This window comes from Gymnogyps californianus, chromosome 28 (assembly GCF_018139145.2).
Source record: "Gymnogyps californianus isolate 813 chromosome 28, ASM1813914v2, whole genome shotgun sequence".
Classification (NCBI taxonomy): domain Eukaryota; kingdom Metazoa; phylum Chordata; class Aves; order Accipitriformes; family Cathartidae; genus Gymnogyps; species Gymnogyps californianus.
In genome coordinates this window covers 102,811-130,099 of record NC_059498.1, presented here as the reverse complement: position 1 = coordinate 130,099, position 27,289 = coordinate 102,811, and the positions used below count along the sequence as shown (strand labels likewise).

The 27,289-nt window shown below is 53.3% G+C and overlaps 2 protein-coding genes across 2 annotated transcripts; one reads left to right on the top strand and one right to left on the bottom strand.

Annotated features, from left to right (window-relative positions):
• Positions 1–16,521: 16,521 nt before the first annotated feature.
• LOC127026637 (feather keratin Cos2-3-like) lies at positions 16,522–17,300 on the top strand. The gene is made up of 2 exons (XM_050911988.1): positions 16,522–16,600; positions 16,996–17,300. The coding sequence occupies exons 1-2, from the start codon at positions 16,522–16,524 to the stop codon at positions 17,298–17,300; spliced, it is 384 nt and encodes a 127-aa protein (XP_050767945.1).
• A 4,023-nt stretch (positions 17,301–21,323) lies between these two features.
• On the bottom strand, positions 21,324–27,289 carry LOC127026636 (uncharacterized). The gene is made up of 5 exons (XM_050911987.1): positions 27,238–27,289; positions 26,111–26,396; positions 23,646–23,745; positions 22,582–22,682; positions 21,324–21,444 (listed from the first exon to the last, which is right to left on the bottom strand). Exons 1-5 carry the CDS (start codon positions 27,287–27,289, stop codon positions 21,324–21,326), a joined length of 660 nt encoding a protein of 219 aa, XP_050767944.1.

The window sequence follows — 27,289 nt, the reverse complement described above, 5'->3', positions numbered from 1 at the left end:
ATTCCTACACAGGCTGAGAGCGTTTTGTCAAATATGCCTGGGAGAGAAGTTTCCATTTCTAGTGTTGGACTCTGCCCTAGCAGCTCTCTCTTCTCTAAACACCTATGCAAAAACAACCCATAGAAAGGTACTTGTGAACACTAGAAGGGATGTGCAGAGTCTTATTCCTTCTTCCATTCCCGTTACAGCTGACATCTCCAGATGATTTTCCATTCCCACCTGCAGTCCCTGCTCTACCTACAGAATGACTCCCAGTTTCCTGCAGAGTCACACCTCCAATTTCCCTTCCACCACTGGCAGGACAACCTCTTGCCCTGCTCCTCCCCAGCCTGAACCTTGGGTCTCACCAAAATATGCCAGTCCCATCAGGGCTGCCAGCAAAATCAGGACCATGTCACACTCTCCCGTGCACGGCATGTCCAGGGACCTCGCAGAAAGGGGCAGCTGAAGCTTCAGAGTTCACCACTTCTCCTCCCTCGGCCAGCCCAAAGCACCCACCAAACCTCAGTGCAGAGGGTGGAGGAAAACTCCGTGCTGCTGCAGGCAGGCGTGCTTGGGACTCCACACGTCTGCCATGAGGAGGCTCTGTAGGGAGACAAATTAAAGTCGTTAAAGTGCTCAGCCCAAGGAAAGGAACCAAATACATAGGAACACAACCAACTGTGGACTCTGCCGAGGACAGCTGGGACAACCGCAGCGGGGCTAGAGCATTCTGGGGAAGGAGAAGGCCCCAGGCATGCCCACGGCATTGTTTGTGTACTCACAGACTGCACAGAGAGGGGATGAGTCAAAACCGGCCAGAAATTTTTCCTGAGGGCAGTGTTAGGCACTTGAAAGAGCCCCACCGGAGCGATCCAGGCTGATGTCAATTGCCTGCTCTGGACCCATCCAGCACTTGAGCTGAGGCTTCTGCCCGCACTGCTGCATTCCTGCCTGAGAAATCCTGGGCCTTTCATCCCAGAGCTCACAAGAAGCCTTCACTGGGGCATGGGCATGGCCCAAACCTGGAAATGAAAAGGCAGCGGTGCAGGAAATGAAAGCACAGCCCATATCATTAGCTGCGATGGTTTGCATTCAAGATGAGCTTGTCAGAAAATTGGTACCTCTGCAAAGGGTGCCTCTGGTCTGCGGCGATGAAGGACCAGTATAAAAGGCAGCCCAAGTCCCTGCTCTCTCATCCACTTCTCTTGCCTCCTTCTCCTTGGGAACCAGGTGAGTCTTGAAACCCTTCTCCTCCTCTTCCAAAGGGAGATCTCCACTTGAGGGACATCTCAGCTGATGCTGGCTTTGTCATATGTTGGGGCTTGGAGCGCCTTGTCATGACAGAGGGAAGCGGGGAGAAGGTCAGCTTAGAGAAAGGCTGGACATGCCTTTGGTGGCTTTTGGTTTATGCAGTAGGAGAGAGCTTCCTTGGGTCAGGCTGCTCTTTGCAGGACCTTAGCCAGATGAGGCAATGAAGACTGTGTGGTTCCTGGCACAGCCTCCAACTTCCCACTCACTGGTGGCCTTGGCTCCTTTGGGACAGGGTAACCAGGCTGCTCCTCACCCACGCCTGTGCTCTGCTTCCTCTCTGCCCTCTCTCCCAGGTGCACCTCTGGAACTGAGACATGTCCTGCTCCAACCAGTGCCAGCCCTGCCAGCCCTGCGGCCCAACGCCTCTGGCCAACAGCTGCAATGAGCCCTGTGTCAGGCAGTGCCAGAACTCCACCGTCGTCATCCAGCCCTCCTCCGTGGTGGTGACCCTGCCTGGCCCCATCCTCAGCTCCTTCCCGCAGAACACCGTTGTGGGCTCCTCCACCTCCGCTGCTGTTGGCAGCATCCTCAGCTCTGAGGGAGTGCCCATCACCTCTGGGAGCTTTGACCTCTCTGGCATTTCCAGCCGCTACTGTGGCAGAAGGTGCCTCCTCTGATCAAGACGTTGGGAAAGCCCCACGGAGACATCTTGAGGAACTCAGAACATGGTGCTGGGCAGCGGATGGATCTTTTGGATGTTGTTTGCAGGATAGCTGACTGACCTTGTCTTTCTCTCCCTTTTCATTGTTTGCTTTGGTTCCCCTGGGCTGCAAAGTCCTCCCAAGGCCAGCCTGGTGGGGGCCATTTGGCTTCTCCCCCTTTGTGGGGCAGGCAGACAAACATCATGCAGGAACTATGCCACAGCCAAGGAGCGCAGACTCTCTGCTGCCCTCGGTGCTCCCTGCACTGCTGACTTCCACTTGGAGTGACTTCCCTTCCCTCTTTCGTCTCATTAAAGTTCTGCTGCATTCAAGCCTGCCTCCATGTGGTCCTTCCCTCCGTGGACACTCCCCAAGCTGCCAAAGGAGAAAGGTGTTGCTCTGGGGTGGAAGGGGGTGAGGGCACAAGGAGACCCTTCTCCATTCACAGAGGAATGGGAGGTTGGGCACCATGCAGGGGTGCCTCTTTTGGGTACTGTCCCTTGGAGCTGAGGAAGACAGCCCTGGCTGCTCTCAGCCACTGACCATGAGGCCTTGCCTTGCTGTGTCTCTGCCCACAAATGCCCAGAAAGGCAGGAGGCCCGGAGGGGTCAGCAGCCCCATGAGCTCTTGAGGAAGGGCGTTCCTCTTGTTATGGCCGGAGCTGTGCTGGGATGGTGGGCAGTGGGTGTGGGGGTCCTGGAGGTGCTTTGCTCTGCAGAATAGCAGGAGTGGTAATGCAGGAAACAGCCTTTGGGAACGCCCACGGCTTCTACTCCACCTTCCTCTCCCCTCCACTGCCCAATCTAGGGGCCATGGCCAGCAGGCATGGGCAGGAGTAACAGGGACATGCTAGTACGAGGAGTAGCTGCTGAATGTCTCAAGGCTGGGAACTGGAGCTAAGCGTGTGGGAGCTGAGGGCAGTCAGCACAGACATGGGGACAGTGAAACGGTGTGTTTCTGAGGGAGATCAAATGGCTCTGATACAGAGCATGTAGGAGAACGTGAAGATCAGCAAGGACGAGGGTACCAGGTGCACTTCCCAAGAGAGCTGCAGGCGGGCTCAGAGCTCTTGACTGCTTCACTGGTCTCCCCCAGAGAATTTGTGCTCAGGAATTGTCTGCCATTCTGGGGGCATAGGCTTTCTTAACATGTAAATCTCATCCCTTCTGCATCTCTGGCCCCAAGACATGCCAACCAGTGCCTGCCCTGCCAGCCGGCCTGACCCCGCTGGCCAACAGCTGCAATGAGCCCTGTGTCAGGCAGTGCCAGGACTCCACTGTCGTCCTCCAGTCCTCTCCAATGGTGGTGACCCTGCCCGGCCCCATCCTCAGCTCCTTCCCACACAACACCGTTGTGGGGTCTTCCACCTCCACCTCTCCTGCTGTTGGTAGCATCCTCAGCTGTGATAGAGTGCCCATCACCTCTGGGTGCTGTGACCTTTGTGGCATTTCCAGCTGCTGCAGTGTCAGAAGGTGCCTCCCCTGCTCAAGCTACTGGACATAGCTCTTGGGAAGGCCCCCCAGGAGCTACAGACGTAGTGCTGGACAAAGAATGGATCTTCAGGCCATTGCTTTCACAGAAATTCACTATCCTCAACACCTTCTGCAAATGCTGGCAGGAAGGGGCCAGCCTGGGTTTAGCTGAAAACATGGACCGTGTCTCTCCATTCATTCTTCCCCCTACTTCTTTCTTTCGCTCTTCTTTCTTTTCTTCTGCTCCCCTGGACTGCAAGGTTCTCCAAATGCAGCCTTCACTCTGTGGGAGAGGCAGACAGATGCCCTGCATGAACTTCACCAGGGCAAAAGGGCGCAGACTCTCGCTCGCCCCTGGTGATCCTTGCACCGAGGGCCTGTGCTTGGAGTGACCTCGATTCCCTCTTTCGACTCATTACAGATTTCTGCATCCCAGCCTGGGATGGTCCTTTCCTCCATGTATGCCCTCCCAAGCTGCTCCGGGAAAATGGCTTTGCTCTTGGCAGGGGATAGGATGGGGTATAAAGAGATCCTTCACAACTCCCAGAAGAATGGGAGGTTGGGACACACTGCAGAGGGTCCTCTTTGGGGCACTACCCTGTGGCAGTATGCAAAACAACCCTAGCTACCCCAGGGCAAGTGGCAGTCAGCCCTTGCCTTGCGGCGTCTCTGCCCAGACGTACCCCTACAGGTCCTGCAAACAAGGAGCACAACCTCTGCTATCCTCACGTGAGAAGCTATGACTCTGTGGGAGGCATGGAGGCAAGCCACCCTGCAGGCTCATGGGAATGGGGCACCTCTTGCTCTGGTCAGTGCTGTGCTGGGGAAGGAGGAGAGGACAGAAGATGTCCCCAAAGGATGGCGGGAGTGCGGCTGGGTGGCATAGCCTCTGGATGGCCCACGGCCTCACCTCCGCCTTCTCCTCCCCTCCATTGCCCAATCTAGGGCCATGGCCAGCACACACGGGCACGGGCAGCAGGGATCGGTCCCCCATGCAGCCCTACCACCACCCCTACAGCACTTGGCAGGGCCCAGGTTTTGGCAGGCATGCAGGGCTGACATCATTCACAAGGCAGTATTGGGATTAACCGCTGGGTCACACACTGGCGTCCCTGGGAACCCAACACCCCCATGGGCCACGGCAGTCCAAGGACAGTAACCAGTGCCCACAGCCCCAGCACTGCTCCGTGGTGCCTTGTCATCCCCAAGCGTGGATGGAGCAGCTTTGCTCGGGCCCAGGATCTCTAAGGCCCTGCTATGTCAGGACCAGCTCTGCTCCAGAAAAGCTCTGGGCGAGAGCTGGTCACACTAGCCCCCTTGAGATGTGGAGGTGACAATGGGACACACTCAGCAGTATCTGTGAGCTGTCTATGGCAGGCAACTTTTGTTCACGAGGGTCCCTCTTGCTTTGACTGATGTTCGTGGGCACTGCTTTGATCCAAAGCACGTCAGAGGCCTCAGTCAGGAAGAGCTTGATGGACAGAACACATCCACCCACCCACCTGCCCACCCACTCATCCATCCATCGACAAAGGGCCCTGTGGAAATTGCCCTTTCCCCAGCTGGGAATTTGAAATGCAAGCATACGTCCTTTTCTTCTGGAGGGTCAGCTTGCCAAGTCCTTTGTCGACATCCCCTCCTCTTGCCTGATTGCCCAACGGTGACCGTGTAAGGCAAGCTCTGCAGGCCTCAGTGCCACAAAATGTCTGTTCCCTGTGCATACCTGTTGGAAATCCTTGCTTTTCAGCCATCCTTTCACAGTGTATAGATGGTGGGTAACAGGGCTGATGGCAGCGTGGCACAGAGTGTCCCTGCAGAAAGTTGGGCCCTCCAACGTCCCCCATTCCGCTTCCTTCCCATGGCAGGCTCCTGCCATTCATCTTCCCTGAGTTTCTGTGAAGGACATCTGGCTTCACTCTTGATGCAGACATTTAGGTATTTTTTTCTGTGACCCTTCAAAATTTCTTTTTCAACCTCCACCCTCAGCTCAAGGTAGTGATTAAAAGGCTGGCACCTCTCAGGCATCTACAGTTCCCTGAATGCAGAGGAGGAGCTGCTGAAGGCAAAGCTAAGCTCAAAACAGGGGCTGAGGCACACAGGGCCCAACAGACCAGGGGAGGTTCCCTGCACATTCTTCCTGCTGGAGATTTGGGGAGAGCCACTGAACCCCTTCATCTCTGTGGCCACTGGACACGTTCTTGCCATGCCCACACCTCACCTCCTCCCACACAAGACCCGCACTGCTGCCACTGAGTGAATTGCCAATATCTGGGCAATCCAGTTCCTCACCCTGCCTGGGACTCCCAGGGTCCCCCACTCTCTCTCTGCCCCACAGGCAGCCCCAGGGCACAAGCACCAGTCCTGTCCTGGGGACGCAGCGGCACATGCAGGCACCAGCCCAACCGCAGAGCACGCATTGGGGCATCCCCCACTAGCACCCATCTGCCCAACAACCCCAGCACCTCTGAGCCAGGCTGGGCAATAGCTTTGCTTGTGGCGCACTTGTCCCAGCACAGCCCATGCCCGTGCTGGCTCAGCATCACAGTAAAAATGGCCAAAAACCTCCTTGGTGCAAAAAGGATGCCACAAGCAGCCGAGCCACCTGGGGGAAGATGACGACAACAAAGCCCACTGCCCACACTCCCAGCGCTGGAAGGAAATAGACTTTCTTCATCATGGTAGCATTTTTTACAGTGCCAATTACATACGGCAAAGTAAGGGTTAAAGGACATGGCTGAGAGGATCAGGAACTCAGTCATACCCAGGAAGAAGTGGAAAAATGACTGTGCCAGGCAGCAGGAAACACAAACGGTAGTGCTGGTGACAAGGAAAGACTCCAGCGTTTTGGGGACAATGGTGGTGGCACAGCAGATCTCCAAGAAGGAAAGCCTGCCAAGGAAGAAATACATCGGGATCCTCAGGGGCTGCTCACTCCCCACAGAGACAAGGATGAGGCTATTCCCGTCACGGTTAGGAGAGACATGGAGCAGACAAAGACAAACAGGGCCATGTGCCACCTGGGGAGGTCACCCTGTCCTTGCTTGATTACATCTTTGTGTCCTCTGGGGCAACATACTGCCCTGTTTGGAACAGCTTTGTCATGTCCAGAAGGAATCGGCTACCCAGGCAAGAGGGAGGAACCAAAGGTGTGTTTGGGTAACTCCTTTGTCTCTGTTGGTGTCTGAGGAATAAAATCAACCCCTGCTGCCAGGCAAGGTAACCAGTTTACCCCAGAGGAAAGTCTGGCCCTGCCAGGGCGGAGGAGCAGGTAGTAGACCACAGTGAAGAGAACTTGGCAGAGCTCTGACAAACGTTTCTGGTTTGTTGGAATGGACCTTTGCCATGTAAGGGCTGACTCTTGTTGCAGCTCATTCTGTGTCTGGTAATTCCTGGGTGCATTGGTTGCCCCATTCCTAATTGCCTGCTTCAAATGTCCAAGGAGCCTGTTAGCGGAGATCTTACCACATGTCCTCGGGAAGGGAAAAAACAGGGGTGTTTGCACCACAGAGCTAAAGTATAAGACGACACCCAGTAAGCTGAGTGGTGTCAATTGCCTCTGGTGACAATTAGGGTCAGTTTGTTTGTGTCACCATGAAATCCCTGTGCCGTGCCCTCCTGGGAAGGACCTACCGCTGTCCCTTTGGCTTCAGGAGAACCAGCCTGACGTGGGGAATCTGTCCCCTCTGTGATGCATTTCTGAGACAATGCTGGCAGGCCTTTACAGACAGGTCAGAGGATGCTACATCACATAGAATGCTCTGAGCCCTTCCTGGGGCAGCAGAAGATCCTTGTGGGAGGCACCCTACTCCCCCCCTGCCTTGCACAGACTGTCTCAGTCTCCCTATGCAGCGCTGACCAAGCACAGCTGTCTGCTGCCTTCAGGAGCACACATCCACAGCAGCCATCAACGAGAAGAGGTGCTGAGCCAAGGCACTGACTCTAAGGAGGACCTGGGATCCTCCAGGGGTGGAAATCACTGAGAGGCACTATCAGGAGCATCTATGTAGCCTGTTTCTCCTATAGATCCTAAGGCTCAAGACAGAGGAGACAGGCTTGGGAACTGGAAGAGACCTCTGGCATGCTTGAAAGGTGTATGAGGTTTCCACTGTGTCCTCCCTTCAAGCACAGGATGAACAAACATCCGTCTGCAATGTCAGACGTGAAGTTGATCGTGCCTTGGAGACGGCAGGGTCACATGTTTCATAAAAGGTGAAAAGAGCTCAGCATCCTTGGCAAGAGGAGAAGAGAGGCTGAGAGGAAGAGGGACAGTACTTGGGAGTTACCCTGTAGCAGTGGGGGAAAGCCCTGGGAAAGCAAGCGGGATGATCAGAGTGAAAAGAGAGTTGCTGAAGCTTGAAAAAAATTCCGGAAGCTCAAGGTGAAGACAGGACAAAGGCAGATAAAAGCGCTCATGAAGAAGCTGATATCGGAAGCTGAGGCAAGGCGAATGGTTTGGTGGTGGCGGCGGTGGTGTTATTTTGTTTGTGTGTATTCTCAGAAGAAGACCTTCTGCAAAACTGACTTCTGGCATGAAAACCGAGACCTCAGGGACCGTGACAAAGTGGCAAAAAATTCAGGTCTCCGGTTCCTGAGGTATATTGGGTGAGTTGTTGGCAGGATCCTGACAGAGCCTGGAAGGCTAGGCAGGGACAGTCAGAGTCTGCACGCCTTGGGGCAGCTGTTCCTTCAAGCATTTGTGATAGCCGGAGTCTTGGGATGTCCCAAGCGGGGTTTGGGGCCAGACACTGTGCAGCAGCCAAGTGCAGGCAATGCAGGCAGGGAATGGGGGTGGCGAGAGAGGAGACACAGGCATTAGGGAAAGGTCTTTCTGGTGCCAAATACACCTCATGCTGTCAGTCCTGCTGTTCTCCACCCAGGACATCACATGTTGTGCCCCACTCAGGCCCAACCGTGTCTTCCCAACACCAGCCTCAGCCAACGTCTGCTATGGGTGCAGTACTCATATGCCTAGACAGTACACAGGCGTGCCCCCAGAGAGACCATCATGTGGCAGCCTATGTCCTTCCAGCTGAGGTAGCAGCCCTACAGATGGTCAGGCTGGAGGGCGTCCTGGAGAAGTGCCTCTTCCTAATGTCCCCCTGCACTAAGTAGTGCTACACAGGGCCAGGAGGGTGATTTTCCTCTCACTTCCTCTTGTGTTAGTATCAGCAGTCTCACCCCCCAAAAATGGTACAGTAAACTCAGCTCTTTGCTGATGGCAGGAGCAAGAAAAGGAGAGTCCAGACCCACTGCTGACCAGGCAGAGAAAACCTAATATTGCTGTGGCTCAGTGAAATACCAGCTGCATTCAGTATGGCTTTGTGTTCCCAGCTCCTTTCTGGGACATGGGACCCCCAAGAACTGAATTCAAGGGAAGAGCATTGGGGCAATCTTGATCTTGACGAGGCAAGGATGGCGAGGCGCAGCCCATGGGGAAGGTTTCCTCTGTCCTACCTCCCCTTGGTCCTCTGGGCTCTGACAGCTGCCAGCAGCCAGCGGTGACAAACAGTAACTGCACTCGGAAGAACTAAACGGCCTCGGAGGACCCGATTGTGGTGCCAGTGTTGAAGCTCCTGCCGATGCTGATGCCGGTGCTGGTGCTGGTGTTGGTGCTGGTGCCAGGTGTCCCCCTCACCCCTGACACACATGCCTAGTGCCAGCCACAGCAGTTCCTCTGGCCATAGCCCCGGCTCCTCTCTTGGTGTCTCTCAAGGCACAGCAATAAACCTCCGCATACCTGTGCTGGGGCTGGGCGAGTCACAAGGCGCTGGATCCGTGGTCTACCACCACCGACAGGCGGGTCCAGCAGCACTTGGGATTCTTTATGACCTCTCATGGGGAATGCAGGGCCTTGGCCTGGGAGCTGACAATACTAGTAGATGAATTCAGTGGACTGTATGTTGGGCTGTGAGCAAGTGATGGTGATGCAGGTAGCCTTGGTGGTCTCCACCAACAGCTCCTGCTGCACCTGGTCTCTGCCTGCAGCAGCTGCTGAGAAAGGAGAAGGAAAGGACAAAGATTGCCAAACATCACCCAGAGAAACAGTCAAGAACAGTGACAGTGAGACAGAGACGGATTGGAATGGAAGGGGACATGTCCCCATGAAGAGGGATGGAGTGCAATCCCAGTACGGGTGTGTGGACCAAGGGCAGAAGGTTGAAATTCGAAGGAATTTGAAATCAGAAGGAATTTGAAATCGATGCATGGAAAGATGGAGAGATGGGATGAAAGTCAGATGCATGCATCTGGATGGATGGATGGATGGATGGATGGATGGATGACAAGAAGAAGAGTAGACAGGAGAGCTGGGTGTGTTACAGTGAAGGACAGAGGACAAAACTGAAGGTAATAAGAAGTATTGAAAGCAGAGGGGAAACAGTGGATGTGAGGAAAGGCAGGTGTACACGCAAGCAAACTCAAACTGATAGAGAAGATGGGGATGGAAGGGATAATACTGAGTCAGACTCAGAGAGCTGGGAAAGGGGGAGCAGAGGTGGCAAAGAGACAGGGAATGGGAAAGACTCCTTGAAGAATGAGAGGGAGGAGTTGGCCCTGGCCACCCTGGGGAACACCTTGGGCACAGTCCTGGACCCCTGCCACAACCGCCTACCCCATGCACTCAGAAGCACAGGGGTCAGCCTCATTAGCCCTGTGCCCCAGCACTGCCACGTCCCCCACCCCGCTGCGCGCACCTCACTGGCCCCCGCCAGCCCCGGCTCTCTGCTCTGCCCACCATGTTTCCTTTTCACTGCAGATGCCCACCACCACCAGCTCCGCCCTGGGGCTGCACCCTGCACCGGTGCCAGCGCCCCTCGGGGTCTCCACCAGGGCTGAGAGTGCTCAGTGTCTCTGCACAAGCACAAGTTTGTCTCCTGGGAATTGGACTCTCCTCGTGATAGCGTGACAATGAATGTGCTCATGGGTGTGCAGGGGTCAGGGAAGGCAGGGGCAGAGGGGAATCACAGAGTCAGAACGTAGGTGCGAAGTGTACTCCCCACCTGTATGGACCAGTATGGCAGCTATTAGGAGTGAGTGTTGCTCTGCTCAAGAGAGAGAATAGACAAGGTACACGCCACGGGGTACCCTGTGGTTTTACCTGTGTGAGCACGGAGAGGACATGAAGAAGTGGGAGGGAAAACCTACCTCGGTCCTAGATGCACGGGTACATGAATTGAAAGGAAAATCAACCACAGAAGGGGATTCTTCCAGGAAAAATGTCGCTCCAGTTCCCAGCAGGCAATTCCCCAGACAGAGCAGAAGGGCTGATCTTACTTCTGATCCTCGTGAAGGGACTTCTAATTCATTTTTACAAGAAGTGAGTAACAAATACTCTGACCAGAACTAGAGGGGCCCTGCCTCCAGCCAGGCGGAGGAGAGGGACAACCGGGTTTGCTGGACTCTGTGGATCCAATGGCCTGGCACATCAGACCCACAAGAGTAAAAAGCTCTAGTAGACACCAGTGCACAGTGTACTCTAATGTCATCAAGTTAGAAAGGGGTAGAACCCATCTGTATTTCTGGTGTGACAGGGCATCCCAACAGCTAACTGTATTGGAGGCTGAAGTAAGCCTAACTGGGAGTGAGTGGCACAAACACTCCATTGTGACTGGCCCAGATGCTCCATGCGTTCTTGGCATAGATTATTTTAGGAGAGGGTATTTCAAGGACCCAAAGGGGTACCGGTGGGCCTTTGGCATAGCTACCTTGGAGATGGAGGAAATTGAACAGTTGTCCACCTTGCCCAGTCTCTCTAAGGACCCTTTGGTTGTGGGGTGGCTGAGGGTCGAAGAACAACAGGTGCCAGTCGCTACTGCAACAGTGCACTGGCGGCAATATCGCACCAACCGAGACTCCCTGATTCCCATCCGTAAGCTGATTCGTCGACTGGAGAGCCAAGGAGCGATCAGCAGGACTCGCTCACCCTTTAACAGCCCCATACGGCCGGTGTGAAAATCTCGTGGAGAGTGGAGACTAACAGTAGACTATCGTGGCCTGAATGAAGTCACGCCGCCACTGAGTGCTGCCGTGCCAGACACGCTAGGACTTCAATACGAACTGGAGTCAAAGGCAGTCAAGTGGTATGCCACGACTGATATCGCTAATGCCTTTTTCTCAAAGCCTTTGGCAGCAGTGTGCCGGCCACAGTTTGCTTTCACTTGGAGGGGCATCCAGTACACCTGGAATCGACTGCCCCAGGGGTGGAAGCACAGCCCCACCAGTTGCCATGGACTAATCCAGACTGCACTGGAAAAGGGTGAAGCTCCAGAACACCTGCACTGCATTGATGACATCATCGTATGGGGCAACACAGCAGAAGAAGTTTTTGAGAAAGGGGAGAGAATAATCCAAATCCTTCTGAAAGCAGGTTTTGCCATAAAACAAAGTAAGGTGAAGGGACCCGCACAGGAGATTCAGTTTTCAGGAATAGAATGGCAAGATGGACGTCGTCAGATCCCAACGGATGTGATCAACAAAACAGCAGCTATGTCTCCACCAACTAGTAAACAGGAAATGCAAGCTTGCTTAGGTGTTGTAGGGTTTTGGAGAATGCAGATTCCAAACTGCAGTTTGATTGTAAGCCCTCTCTATCGAGTGACCCGGAAGAGGAATGATTTTAAATGAGGCCCTGAGCAACAACAAGCCGTTGAACAAATTAAACAGGAGATTGTTCATGCAGTAGCCCTTGGGCCAGTCCGGGCAGGACCAGATGTTAAAAATGTGCTCTACACCGCAGCCGGAGAGAATGGCCCTACCCGGAGTCTCTGGCAGAAAGCGCCTGGGGAGATCCGAGGTCGACCTCCAGGGTTTTGGAGTCGGGGATATGGAGGATCTGAGGCCCGCCATACTCCAAGTGAAAAGGAGATATTAGCAGCATATGAAGGAGTTTGAGCTGCCTCAGAAGTGGCTGGTTCTGAAACACAGCTCCTATTAGCACCCCGACTGCCGGTGCTGGGCTGGGTGTTCAAAGGGAAGGTCCCTTCTACACATCATGCAGCTGATGCTACATGGAGTAAGTGGGTCGCATGGATCACACAACAGGCTCAAACAGGACACCCCAGTCGTCTGGGAATTCTAGAAGTGATCACGGACTGGCCAGAAGGCAAAGATTTTGGAATGTTGCCAGAGGAGGAGGTAACGCGTACTGAAGAGGCCCCACTGTATAATAAATTGCCAGAAAACGAGAGGCAATATGCCCTGTTCACTGATGGGTCCTGTCGCATTGTAGGAAAGCGTCGAAGGTGGAAGGCGGCTGTATGGAGTCCTACACAGCAAGTTGCAGAAACTGCGGAAGGAGAAGGTGAATCGAGTCAGTTTGCAGAGGTGAAAGCCATCCAGGTGGCTTTAGACATTGCTGAACGAGGAAAATGGCCAATACTTTACCTGTATACTGACTCACGGATGGTGGCAAATGCTCTGTGGGGGTGGTTGCAGCAATGGAAGCGGAGTAACTGGCAGCGCAGAGGTAAACCCATCTGGGCTGCTGCATTGTGGCAAGATATTGCTGCCCAGCTAGAGAAGCTGGTTGTGAAAGTACATCATGTAGACGCTCGTGTACCTAAGAGTCGGGCCACTGAAGAACATCAAAACAACCAACAGGTAGACAAGGCTGCTAAGATTGAAGTGGCTCAGGTAGATCTGGACTGGCAGCATAAGGGTGAATTATTTATGGCTCGGTGGGCCCATGACACCTCAGGCCATCAGGGAAGAGATGCAACATATAGATGGGCTCGTGATCGCGGGGTGGACCTGACCATGGATGCACAGGTTATCCATGAATGTGAAACATGTGCTGCAATTAAGCAAGCCAAGCAGTTAAAGCCCCTTTGGTATGGAGGACGCTGGCTGAAATATAAATATGGGGAGGCCTGGCAGATTGACTATATCACACTCCCACAAACGCGCCAAGGCAAGCGCCATGTGCTTACAATGGTGGAAGCAACCACTGGCTGGCTGGAAACATATCCCGTGCCCCATGCCACTGCCCGGAACACTATCCTGGGCCTTGAGAAGCAAGTCTTATGGTGACATGGCACTCCAGAAAGAACTGAGTCAGACAACGGGACTCATTTCTGAAACAACCTCATAGACACCTGGGCCAAAGACATGGCACTGAGTGGGTATATCACATCCCCTGTCATGCACCAGCCCCCGGAAAAATTGAACGATACAATGGATTGTTAAAGACTACATTGAGAGCAATGGGGGGTGGGACCTTCAAACATTGGGATACACATTTAGCAAAGGCCACCTGGTTAGTCAACACTAGAGGCTCTGCGAATCGGGCTGGCCCTGCCCAACCCGAACTTTTACGTACTGTAGAAGAGGATAAAGTCCCTGCAGTGCATATAAACAATATGCTAGGGAAGACAGTCTGGGTTACTCCTGCCTCAGGCAAAGGCAAACTCATTTGTGGGATTGCTTTTGCTCAGGGACCTGGGTGCACTTGGTGGGTGATGTGGAAGGATGGGAAAGTCTGATGTGTGCCTCAAGGGGATTTGACATTAGGTGAGAATAGCCAATAAATTAAATTGTATGATGTTGATTGCTATATAATCCTGCCACTGTATGTCATTATTACTGTAATTGTTACATGCTATATCAATGGTACTACAGTGAGAATCACTTAGATTAACGAAGAATGAAATTTGATAAAACCAAGTGAAGTGCAGTAGTGACAGAACCAGAATTGACTTCAGCATGCTACAATCCAACACTACACACCATCCTCCTGCTGCGCCCAATGTCACCCACCCGCCGCGCCGCACTGCACTGAAGCCCGATCCCGCTCTGCCGACTGAGCGGACTTCACACCATCCCTCCTGCCCCGACAGACTGTTATGACAGATGGAGCCCAAAGTCATGGACTGAATGAACTCAACAGACATTTTATAGGGATGGCCCACAGACTAAGGGAATGATAGCTGTGTGTGTATATATATATCAAAGGACAGGAAAGGTGATGGTGATTAATTGGGATGTATTGGAAAGTGTGGGATGTGAGCATGATGGAAATGGTATAGAATAAGGGGTGGACACTGTCCTGGTTTTGGCTGGGATAGAGTTAATTTTACTCTTAGTAGCTGGTATAGTGCTGTGTTTTGGATTTAGTAGGAAAATAATGGGGCTAACACACCAATGGTTTTAGTTGTTGCTAAGTAGTGTTTCTACGAAGTCAAGGATTTTTCAGCTTCTCGTGCCCAGCCAGCAAGAGGGCTGGAGGGGCACAAGAAGCTGGGAGGGGACACAGCCAGGACAGCTGACCCAAACTGGCCAAAGGAATATTCCGTACCATATGACATCATGCCCAGTATATAAACTGGGGGGAGCTGGCCGGGAGGGGTGGATTGCTGCTTGGGAACTAAATGGGCATTGGTTGGCGAGTGCTGAGCAATTGCATTGTGCATCACTTGTTTTGTAGATTCTAATTCATGTATTATTATGACTGTCGTATTATTATTATTGTTATCATTATTATTATTTTCCTTCCTCTCCGTCCTATTAGACTGTCTTTATCTCAACCCACGAGTTTTACTTCTTTTCGATTCTCTCCCGCATCCCACCGGGTGGGGAGGAGTGAGTGAGCGGCTGCATGGTGCTTACATGCCGGCTGGGGTTAAACCATGACAGGGCTGAACATCAAAGCAGTCATCAGCTCTTTGCCTCTCCCTGTGCAACACACAGTGTTTCTCTCCTTCCACTCAGAGCACAGCGACATCAGGCTCTGTGTTCCTTTAAATCAGTACCTGTTTGGTCCAAGGTCTCAGCCCCTGTCTGACACAACACCAGGTCGATGAGCTGTACAAGTACAATTGGCATTGGCTTGGACACGACGGAGGGCTGCGTCCCACCCCAGAAAGCACCAACACTTCACTGGAAGCAGTTCCATTCAGACACGGCCTGCACAAGGTGGGCAGGAATCCTCAGCCTTTCTCCAGGTCCATAAAGCAAACCCCATCCTTTTGAACTCTCTAGCAGCTGTGTCCTGGCCTGGAGAGGCACGGATTGGGAACTGCCAGCCTCGCTGAGGCATTCCCAATGTTGTTCAACTGAATTAAACTAAGGGTGCAAAGCGGTGTGAAATGGTCCTTGTTGGGGCTTGGAATCAGCAGCAGCAGAGTGTGAGCTTTGGAGGGGCAGATGAAGGAGAGTTCAGGAGGCAGGGGCTGCATTTCAGTGCCTCTTTCCTGGACAGATCTCTAGCAGGCTGGTGCCATCACCATTCAGCTGCACTTGGGCTCCTTCTTACGTGGGGAACCTGCTGCTCTGCAGTTCTCATGAACAGAGCAGTGGAGAGTGTCCCTGCCATGAGCAACACAGTCTATTTCTGAGGAGGGACACAAAGCACACACATAAGCTCATGTACATCGACGTGGAATCATGAACATATTCTTGCACTGGCATGCATTCATACAAACCCAGCTGCTCACAAGGGCACAAAGGACGCGAACATACATAGGAACACAACCAACTGTGGACTCTGCCGAGGACAGCTGGGGACAACCGCAGCGGGGCTAGAGCATTCTGGGGAAGGAGAAGGCCCCAGGCATGCCCATGGCATTGTTTGTGTACTCACAGACTGCACAGAGAGGGGATGAGTCAAAACCGGCCAGAAATTTTTCCTGAGGGCAGTGTTAGGCAGGATGGGGTCAAAAGCTAGCAGCACAATGCACACATCTGGGGAGGCAACCACAAGGGACCATCGGGGTGAGCTGAGGAGGGAGGGAAAGAGAAGGATAGTGTACGTCCTCATGCACAGGAGCCCATGGCATCCAGCTGAGGATTGCTGGAGCTTCTTCCTGAGAATGGCACGTGAAACAGCCCCACCGGAGTGATCCAGGCTGATGTCAATTGCCTGCTCTGGACCCATCCAGCACTTGAGCTGAGGCTTCTGCCCGCACTGCTGCATTCCTGCCTGAGAAATCCTGGGGCCTTTCATCCCAGAGCTCACAAGAAGCCTTCACTGGGGCATGGGCATGGCCCAAACCTGGAAATGAAAAGGCAGCGGTGCAGGAAATGAAAGCACAGCCCATATCATTAGCTGCGATGGTTTGCATTCAAGATGAGCTTGTCAGAAAATTGGTACCTCTGCAAAGGGTGCCTCTGGTCTTGCGGCGATGAAGGACCAGTATAAAAGGCAGCCCAAGTCCCTGCTCTCTCATCCACTTCTCTTGCCTCCTTCTCCTTGGGAACCAGGTGAGTCTTGAAACCCCTTCTCCTCCTCTTCCAAAGGGAGATCTCCACTTGAGGGACATCTCAGCTGATGCTGGCTTTGTCATATGTTGGGGCTTGGAGCGCCTTGTCATGACAGAGGGAAGCGGGGAGAAGGTCAGCTTAGAGAAAGGCTGGGACATGCCTTTGGTGGCTTTTGGTTTATGCAGTAGGAGAGAGCTTCCTTGGGTCAGGCGGCTCTTTGCAGGACCCTAGCCAGATGAGGCAATGAAGACTGTGTGGTTCCTGGCACAGCCTCCAACTTCCCACTCACTGGTGGCCTTGGCTCCTTTGGGACAGGGTAACCAGGCTGCTCCTCACCCACGCCTGTGCTCTGCTTCCTCTCTGCCTTCTCTCCCAGGTGCACCTCTGGAACCGAGACATGTCCTGCTACAGCCAGTGCCAGCCCTGCCAGCCCTGCGGCCCGACCCCGCTGGCCAACAGCTGCAATGAGCCCTGTGTCAGGCAGTGCCAGAACTCCACTGTCGTCATCGAGCCCTCCTCCGTGGTGGTGACCCTGCCCGGCCCCATCCTCAGCTCCTTCCCACAGAACACCGTTGTGGGCTCCTCCACCTCCGCTGCTGTTGGCAGCATCCTCAGCTCTGAGGGAGTGCCCATCACCTCTGGGAGCTTTGACCTCTCTGGCATTTCCAGCCGCTACTGTGGCAGAAGGTGCCTCCTCTGATCAAGACGTTGGGAAAGCCCCACGGAGACATCTTGAGGAACTCAGAACATGGTGCTGGGCAGCGGATGGATCTTTTGGATGTTGTTTGCAGGATAGCTGACTGACCTTGTCTTTCTCTCCCTTTTCATTGTTTGCTTTGGTTCCCCTGGGCTGCAAAGTCCTCCCAAGGCCAGCCTGGTGGGGGCCATTTGGCTTCTCCCCCTTTGTGGGGCAGGCAGACAAACATCATGCAGGAACTATGCCACAGCCATGGAGCGCAGACTCTCTGCTGCCCTCGGTGCTCCCTGCACTGCTGACTTCCACTTGGAGTGACTTCCCTTCCCTCTTTCGTCTCATTAAAGTTCTGCTGCATTCAAGCCTGGCCTCCATGTGGTCCTTCCCTCCGTGGACACTCCCCAAGCTGCCAAAGGAGAAAGGTGTTGCTCTGGGGTGGAAGGGGGTGAGGGCACAAGGAGACCCTTCTCCATTCACAGAGGAATGGGAGGTTGGGGCACCATGCAGGGGTGCCTCTTTTGGGTACTGTCCCTTGGAGCTGAGGAAGACAGCCCTGGCTGCTCTCAGCCACTGACCATGAGGCCTTGCCTTGCTGTGTCTCTGCCCACAAATGCCCAGAAAGGCAGGAGGCCCGGAGGGGTCAGCAGCCCCATGAGCTCTTGAGGAAGGGCGTTCCTCTTGTTATGGCCGGAGCTGTGCTGGGATGGTGGGCAGTGGGTGTGGGGGTCCTGGAGATGCTTTGCTCTGCAGAATAGCAGGAGTGGTAATGCAGGAAACAGCCTTTGGGAACGCCCACGGCTTCTACTCCACCTTCCTCTCCCCTCCACTGCCCAATCTAGGGGCCATGGCCAGCAGGCATGGGCAGGAGTAACAGGGACATGCTAGTACGAGGAGTAGCTGCTGACTGTGGAAATTGGAGCTAAGCGTGTGGGAGCTGAGGGCAGTCAGCACAGACATGGGGACAGTGAAACGGTGTATTTCTGAGGGAGATCAAATGGCTCTGATACAGAGCATGTAGGAGAACGTGAAGATCAGCAAGGACGAGGGTACCAGGTGCACTTCCCAAGAGAGCTGCAGGCGGGCTCAGAGCTCTTGACTGCTTCATTGGTCCCCCCAGAGAATTTGTGCTCAGGAATTGTCTGCCATTCTAGGGGGAGAGGATTCTTTTATGTGTAAATCTCATCCCTTCTGACCAGTGGAAATGTCTCTTGGCAGCCACTACGATCTCATATCCTATTTCCTGCATGAAAATCCAAATGTCTCGACAAAAGTATACAAGTGGAAGAATGGAAATCCCCACACCAATGTCCTCCACCGAGAGGGCATTATGGCTAAGGAAGCATGTCTCAGAACCACTGCTATTCTACACGTACTCTCACCACTAATGTTTGTTTAAACTGCCTGTGGTGGGTTGACCTCGGCTTGCTGCCAAGTGTCCACCAAGCCACATATCACTCCTCCTCCATCAACAAGAGAAGGAGAGAAAACACGAAGAAAAACTCATGGGTGAAGGTAAGGACACAGAGATTCATAATGCATTCATAATGCTTCATCTCTGCTGCTCCTTCCTGCTCATGCTCTTCCCCTGCTCCAGCATGGGGTCCCGCCCATGGGATACAGTCGTTCATGAACTTCTCCAACATAGGTCCTTCCCCCAGGCTGCATTTCTTCAAGAGTGTACCTGTGGGGTACAGTCCTTCAGGAACAGACTGCTCCAGTGGAAGTCACCCATGGGCCACAGCTCCTGCCGGAAAAACTGCTCCAGTGTGGGCTCCTCCCCATGGGCCACAGTTCCTGCCAGGAGCCTGCTCCAGTACGGGTCCTCCATGGGCTGCAGCTTCCTTCAGGACATGTCCACCTGCTCCATCATGAGGTCCTCCATGTGCTGCAGTGTAGATAGCTACTCTGCCATGGTCCTCCATGGGCTGCAGGGAGACAACTTGCATCACCATGGTCTTCACCACAGGCTGCAGGGGAATCTCTGCTCTGGCACCTGGAGCACCTCCTCCCCCTCCTTCTTCACTGACCCTGGTGTCTGCAGAGTTGTTCCTCTCACATTTTCTCACTCCTCACATTTTTTACCCTTTCTTAAATATGTTGTCACAGAGGCGCTACCAACGTTGCTGATTGGGTCAGCTTTGGCCAGCGGCAGGTCCGTCTTGGAGCCGGCTGTTACTGGCTCTGTCTGACGTGGGGGCAGCTTCTGGTGTCTTCTCACAGAAGCCATTCCTGAAGGCCCCCCCTGACCAAAACCTTGCCCCGTAAACCCAATACACAGTCTTTACCCTTATAATATGTTGTGCAGAAACTGTTTTGTAGGTAAGAACTTTGGCCACAGGGTAAACTCAGCCTGCTCATGGTAACAGAGGAGGCTGCAGGCAGCTCCCACTTGCTACAGGCAATTACACCACCTGCACCTGCATGCCAAACACAAGGGGAAAAAAGGCCAGCTCATCAACTAAAGCCAGGAAAACAACAACAAAAAAGAATACATGAACATTCACAGGGTAGCCAAACCATTTTTTTCAGCTGCTCTGTAAATTAATGTCACTTCTGCATTTCTCTGCCTTCTGAAGAGAGAGTATTTACCCTAAAGTGAGTCTAGAGAAAGCTTCACTACTACGAATCACCTCTGATGTCCCAGCCTCAGCATCCGTAGCCCAAGGGGAGTCTGGCTTGTCCCAGGCACACAACCCTCTGCTGTCACATGATTGTGTTACTGCTGCTCCCTTTGCAGGGGCGCGGGCTGGTCCTAGACCCTTGAGGAGATCACTAAGACAGGCAGGAGCTGCTAAGGCTGTAAAATGGGCATTTGGGGGGCCTAGAGCAATACGGATATTCTGGAGTTTTTAAATCATCCTTCACACACAGACTTGGGACTTGGACATGTTCAATGTCTGCAAAGGCCATGACAGCTTGGACTCTGCTATCGTTTCTCTCTGTTGGTGGGAAAACAGCTGAGTGAACCACTGTTAAACCCTTGAGCTCACTAAAGCTGATGGGGCTGGCCAGCACCTGATTCGTTGCCTTAACTGTAGGGTCTGAAGGACTTGCTAGAATCATCCCAAGAGGCTGAGAGCTGGTGTCTGACACCCTCATTCTCAGTGTTGTGTGTGCATATTCATGGTCACACACATGTTCATCTGGCTGTACTCGTGTGCAGTCACATGTACATCTGTGTGCCTGGGGTAATGCACATGCAAGCATGACTGTGTACAAGTAGTGTGTGTGTGTGTGTGTGTGTGTGTGTGTGTGTTTGGGCTCACCTGTTCATGAGTGCCTATGTGTTTTAGCACATGCACGTGCCTTCATGGAGGTGACTATGCAGATGTGTGGCATTGATCTGCATATACGTAAGTGTGTGGGCATAGGTGTGTGTGCATGTGTGCTTTTATGTATTATCATTTGTGTACAGAACTGTACATATATCTATGCAAATGTATGCGTGCAGGAGCACCCACGTGTAAGCATTTGCGTTTGAGTATCAGTGCATGCACATTGGTCTGATCGAGTGACTGTGCATGTGTCTGCACATGGACTCCTTTGGAAACGTGTACACACACCTCTGTGTGTGCACACATATAATTTGCCCTTTGGGTGCATGCAAACTCACATGTGTGGTTGTGCCCATGTGGGTGGGACCATGTGTGTGTGCATGCCTGTGAGTACGCATACCTCTGTGTGCGTACAGGGGTGCATGCGTGTGCACCCATGAGGGGGTGCCTGTATACATCTTTTTGGATGAGCCTGTGTGGGTGGGTGTGCAATTCCCTCCACTCACTTTTGACGTCATGAGTGATCTCATTACGACATCAAGGGGCAAACTGGGAATTGTATTGAAACAGTGATCTGTCACAGACATCCCACCGAGGATGAGATGTGGTGACTGTGCCGGTTGCCCCACGACTGCTGAGCTGTTCCTGCCAGAGGTCATCTGAGAAACACTCTGAGGGGTAAGAGACTGGAGAAGGGGCCTCCAGCAGCCACCTAGCCCAACCCTGTGTTCAGAGAGGTTCTCAATAGATCAGGTTACTCAAGGCCGAGTCCAGGCAAGTTCTGAACACTTCCAATGACAGAGAACCCATAACCTCTCCGTACAAAGTACTCCAGTGCTTGACCACCTTCACGGAAAGAGTTTTTTCCCTGGTATCTAATCACAATTACCCATTATTACACTTGCGTCCATCGGCCCTACTCTAATCATAGTTTATCTCCAGAGTCTTGCTCAATCTTCTCTGTATCCTCCAGTGAAGTGGTAGTAGGCAGCAAGTATGTCTTCCCTTAGCCTTCCGTTCTTCAAGGTGAGCAGGCCCAGCTCTCACAACCCTTCCTTGCACATCATGAATCTGGCTACCTGACCGTCTTGGTGGCCTCCACAGGACTCACGCCTGTTGATCAATAGCCTTCCTGGACTGGGGAGCCCCAAACTGGCTGCACTGCTCCAGATACAGTCTCACAAGTCCCAAACAGAGGAGCAAGATCACTTCCCTGGACTTGCTGGCTACACTCTGGGTAATACAGCACAGGATGCAGTGGACCTTCTTTGCTGCAAGGGCACACTGCTGGCTCGCGTTCAGCTGGGTGCCCACTAGGACCTCACATCTTTTTCTGCTGAGCTGCTTCCGAGGCAGCCAGCCCCCAGCCTCTGCTGGTGCATGGGGTGGTTCATGCTTGCTCTTGTTGAACTTTTTGTGGTTCTGGTCAGCCCATTCCCCCAACCTGCCCAGATCCCTCTGACTAGCAGCCCTGCCCTATATTGTACTGGCGACTCCCCACAATTAGGGGTCCTCTGCAAACTTGCTGAGAGTGCACTCCTCCCCACCATTCAGGTCACTAATGAAAATATTAAACACTATTGGTCCCAGTATTGACCCCTGAGAGTTCCCACTGTGGTTATTGGCTGCAGCTGGACTTTGCGCCACTGGTCACAACGCCCTGAGCTCAGCAGGCCAGCTGATTTTCATGTCCCCTTCTTGTCCACCTATCCAGCCATATCTCACCTGTTTGGTGAGCAGGGTACTATAGGAGAGAGTGTCAAAAGTCTTGCTAAACTCAAGGCGTACCACACCCACTCTGCAGTGCCGCTCACTTCCTCAGAGAAAGCAATGAGGTCAGTCAGGCATGATTTGCCCCCAGTAAACCCATGTGAGCTGCTCCCAGGCGCTTTATTGTCTTTCATGAGTTTAGAAAAGGCTTCTGAGAGCTTCTTTTCAGGGACTGAGTGGAGACTGACCAGCCAGCTCCTTTAACACCCTTGGCTGTATCCCAGCTGGTCCCATGGACTTACGTATGTCCAACTGGTAGTAAGAGCTCCTTAATTCTTTCTTCTACTGTGCGTGCTGCTTCATTCCCAGAGAGTCTACTGGGATGCTCAGGTATGTGATGGGCCTGAGGAGAAGCCATATCAGTAAAAACTGAGGACAAATATCCGCTGAGCGCTTCAGTCTTTTCCCTATGCCATGTTCCTTTAGTTCAGTACCTGTTCGGTCCAAGGTCTCAGCCCCTGCCTGACACAGCACCAGGCTGATGGGCTGCACAGGTACAGCTGACATTGACTTGGACACGAGGCGGGGCCGTGTCTCACACCAGACAGCACTGACACTGCACTGGAAGCAGATCCACTCGGGCATAGCCTGAATGAGGTTGGCAGGATTTCTCAGCCTTTCTCCTTGCCCACAAAGCAAACCCCATCCTTTTGAACTCCCTAGATCTGCGGAGAGCAGTGTCCTGGCCTAGAGAAGCAGGGAGGGGGGACTGCCAGCCATGCTGAGGCATTCCCAATATTGTTTACACTGAATTAAACTAAGGATCCAAACTGGTGTGAAACAGTCCTTGTTGGGGCCTGGAATTGGCAGCAGCAGAGTGTGACCTTTGGAGGAGTAGAAAAAGGAGGACTGAAGATACAGAAGGTTGCATTGCAGTGCCTGTGCTGAGGACAATTCTCTGCTAGGTTTGTTCTGTTAGGTTCAGCTGCACTCGGGCTCCTTCTGACTCTGGCTGCTCTGTGGAGTTTATTGACAGAGCAGTGGAGAGTGCCACTGCCATGAGCAGAACAATCCCTCATGAGAACGGGGACACACACACACACACACACACACACACACACTCATGCACATCAACATGGAATCAGGCACAAATTTTTGCACCCATGTGCATTCACACTAACCCAGCTGCATACAAGTGCACACAAGACAAGAACACACGAAGGAACACAATCAACTGTGCACTCTGCTGTGGACATCTGGGGACAAGCGCGGCAGGGTTAGAGCATTCTGGGGAAGGACAAGGCCCCAGACATGGGGTCCACACCCCTCTCCCTGGTGCAGAAAAGGAGGAGGCAAAACAGGCCACCAGAATTTTCCTGGGATCATGATTAGGCGGCACAGGGTCAAACCCAGGCGCTGAGCCACTTCTTGCCAACAGGGCCACAAAAAGCCCCAAAGGAGTGACCCAGATGGACATAATTGGCCTTTACTGGACTCCTCCAGCATGTGAGCTGAGTCCTCTGCCCACACTGACATGTTTTGCTCCAGAAATGCTTGGCCCTCCCTTCCTGTCACGCAAAAGATGCCTTCACTGGGGAATGTGCCTGGCATAAAGCAGGAAATGAAGAGACAGTGATTCAGGAAGCCAAAACACAGCCCATAGCATTAGCTGGGATGTTTTGCATTCAAGATGAGCTTGACAAGTACTTTTGAAGAGTGGCCATACACCCCTTAGCTTTCTCGTAGGCCACCAAACCTGGTTGCTGGAGAATGTTCCTCATGTCAGCACCCAAAGACTAGACTGTATCAGCCCTCATGTCTTCCCCGGCTAATGGCAGCACCCATAGCTGCTCCAGCTAATTGGCAGGCACCAGATACATTTTTTCCACATAGTCCATCCCTGCCTTACCAAAAGCCCTGTAAAGGAGCAGAAGAGCAAAACTTAAGTCCTCCACACATTTGAGAGAGTGCTATTTCCAGAGCACTTCCTGATACAGCGGTTGCCAACAACTGTAACACCACAGAATACTCTCAGGCATAACAGACAGCAAGCGGTTGGCATTCGTCAGTCAGCAAGAGGATGTAACTGAGCCGGCTGTGCAGCATGAGAGCAGGTGACAGGGAGATAGACAGGATTTTCTCTGGCAACTTGAAGAGCCCCAGACCCCAGCTGCAGTGGAGAAGCAGGCAGTGTCTCCCCCTAGTATTAAGGTAAGTGCAATCTCTGGGAAAGGAGAAAAAGGGAAGAAAGAAAAGGAAAAGGAAAAGGAAAAGGAAAAGGAAAAGGAAAAGGAAAAGGAAAAGGAAAAGGAAAAGGAAAAGGAAAAGGAAAAGGAAAAGGAAAAGGAAAAGGAAAAGGGAAAGGAATTTCACTTGAAGGGACCTACAACAATCATCTAGTCCAACTGCTCGACCACTTCAGGGCTGACCAAAAGATAAAGCATGTTATTAAGGGCATTGTCAAAATGCCTCTTAAACACTGACAGGCACGCGTCATTGATCACCTCTCCAGGAAGCCTGTGCCAGTGGTTGACCACTCTCTCAGTGAAGAAATGCTTCCTAATGTCAAATTTGAACCACCTCTGACACAGCTTTGAACCATTCCCACGCTTCCTGTCTCTGCATATCAAGGAGAAGAGATCAGCACCTCCCTCCTCAGGAAGCTGTAAAGAGCAGTGAGGTCACCCCTCAGCCTCCTTTTCTCCAGACCAGACAAACCCAAAGTCCTCAGCCGCTCCTCATAGGACATGCCTTCCAGCCCTTTCACCAGCTTTGTTGCCCTCCTCTGGACGCTTTCAAGTTTAAATTGTGCGGCCCAGCATTGCACGCAGGACTCAAGGTGAGGCCGCACCAACACTAAATACAGCGGGATAAGCACCTCTCTTGACCGGCTGGTTGTACTGTGTTTGATGCACCCCAGGAGGCGGTTTGCCCTCTTGGCTGCCAGGGCACACTGCTGACTCCTCTTGAGCTTGCTGTCAACCAGCACCCCCAGATCCCTTTCTGCAGGGCTGCTCTCCCAGTTTATACCTGTGTCCGGTGTGACTCCATCCCAGGGGCAGAATCTGGCATTGAGTCTTATTACATTTCATGCCATTAATGATTGCCCAGTGCTCCAATTTATCTAGATCCCTCTGCAAGGCCTCTTGTCCCTCGAGAGAGTCAACAGCACCTCCCAGTTTGGTATCATCAGCAAGCTAAGCTGTGATGAGACACCCACTAAGCTGAGCATCTCTCTGGAGCATTTGAGATTAGTTTATCCATGGCACCATGAAATCCCTGTGCCACGTCCTCACGTGAAGGATCTCCAGCTGTCACTTTGCCTTTGTGAAAGGCAAAAACAGCTGAGCATCCTTGGCAAGAGGAGGACAGAGGCAAGAGGAGAACCAGCCTGACATGGGCGGGATGGGAATCTGTGCCCTCTGTGATGCATTTCTGAGACAACGCTGGCAGGCCTTTACAGACAGGCCAGAGGATGCCACGTTACCCAGCACAGTCTGAGCCCTTTCTGGGGAAGCAAGAGAGCCTTGTGGGAACTGCCCTGCTCCCCTCCCCACCTTGCACAGACCATCTCACTCTCCCTCTGTAGCGCTGACCAAGCGTGGCTCGTTGCTGCCTTCAGGAGCACAGATCCACAGCAGCCATCAATGCGAAGAGGGGCTGAGCCCAGGCTTTGACTCCAAGGGGGACCTGGTGATGCCAGTGCTACGGTTGATGCTGAAGCCGGTGGCGGTGGCGGTGCCAGTCGATGGGGGAACCGCCCTGGGGCCCAGCGCTGGGTGGGCCGGGCGGGGCGAGGCTGCAGCCCTGGCTCCTCTCCCCGTGTCTCCCAAGGTGCAGTAATACACCGCTGCATCCCCGTGCCGGGGCCAGGCGAGCCACAGGGCGTTGGACTGGCGGTCAGCAGCCACCGACAGCCGCCCCGCAGGGTCCTGCAGCTCTTTGGACCCTTTAGTGCCGCTCACGAGGAATGCAGGGCCTCGGCCCGGGAGCTGACGGTACCAGTGGATGAAGTCTCCGGTCTGTATGTTGGGGTGTGAGCAGCTGATGCCGATGCCGGTGCCCTCGGTGGTCTCTGCCGACGGCTCCTGCTGCACCTGGGCTCTGCCCACTGCCACTACCGAGAAAGAAGGGGGAAAGGGCAAAGATCACCAACGATTGCCCAGCTCTGATGGCTCTTTTCCCAGAGAAACAGTCAGGAACAGTGGCAGAGAGACAGAGCCAGACTGGAATGGACAGAGACATGTGCCAACAGGGATGGAGAGTGATCCCGGTGTAGATGTGTGGAGTGAGGGGAGAAGTCTGGGACGGAATTTGAAATCGATGTGTGCAGAGATAGAATGAAAGTCAGGTGCATGGATGGATGGATGGAGAGAGGAAGAGGAGACAGGAGAGTTGAGTGTGTTACAGTGAAGGATGGAGGGCTGAATTCCGAACACGAATAAATGCTGGATGCACAGTGGCATGAGTGAGTGTATGGCACGGTGCAGGAAGGCAAACTTGTGCCTACAGATACGAAGGAAACAGAGGAAGAGCTGAGAGAGGGGTGTCAGTAAAAAGAGGGGCTAAGGATGCTAGATGCATGGAGAGATGGGTCAAAAAATGGGTGCATGGATGGATGAAGAGAGGAAGAGGAGACAGGGAGACGGGTGGTTAGAGTGAAGGAGAGAGAGCTATAGTCAGGGCAATAAGAACTGCTGAATGCACAGGGCAAGGAGAGGGTGCATGGAAAAGCAGGCGTGCATGGAAGTGGGCTCGCACTGACAGAGGTGGTAGAGAAAGAGTGGGAACAAGAAGAGAGGACTCAGAGGGTTTGGAAAGGGGGACGAGGGATGGTGAGAGGCGGGGAGGGGGGAAGGAGACGCTGAAGAAGGAGAGGGAAGAGGTGGTGCTGGGCTCCCTGGGGAACACCCCAGGCACAGCCCCGGCCCCCATCCACCACCACCAGCCCCACACACCCAGGAGCACTGCGGCCAGCCCCGCCAGCCCTGCGCCCCGGCACCGCCGCAT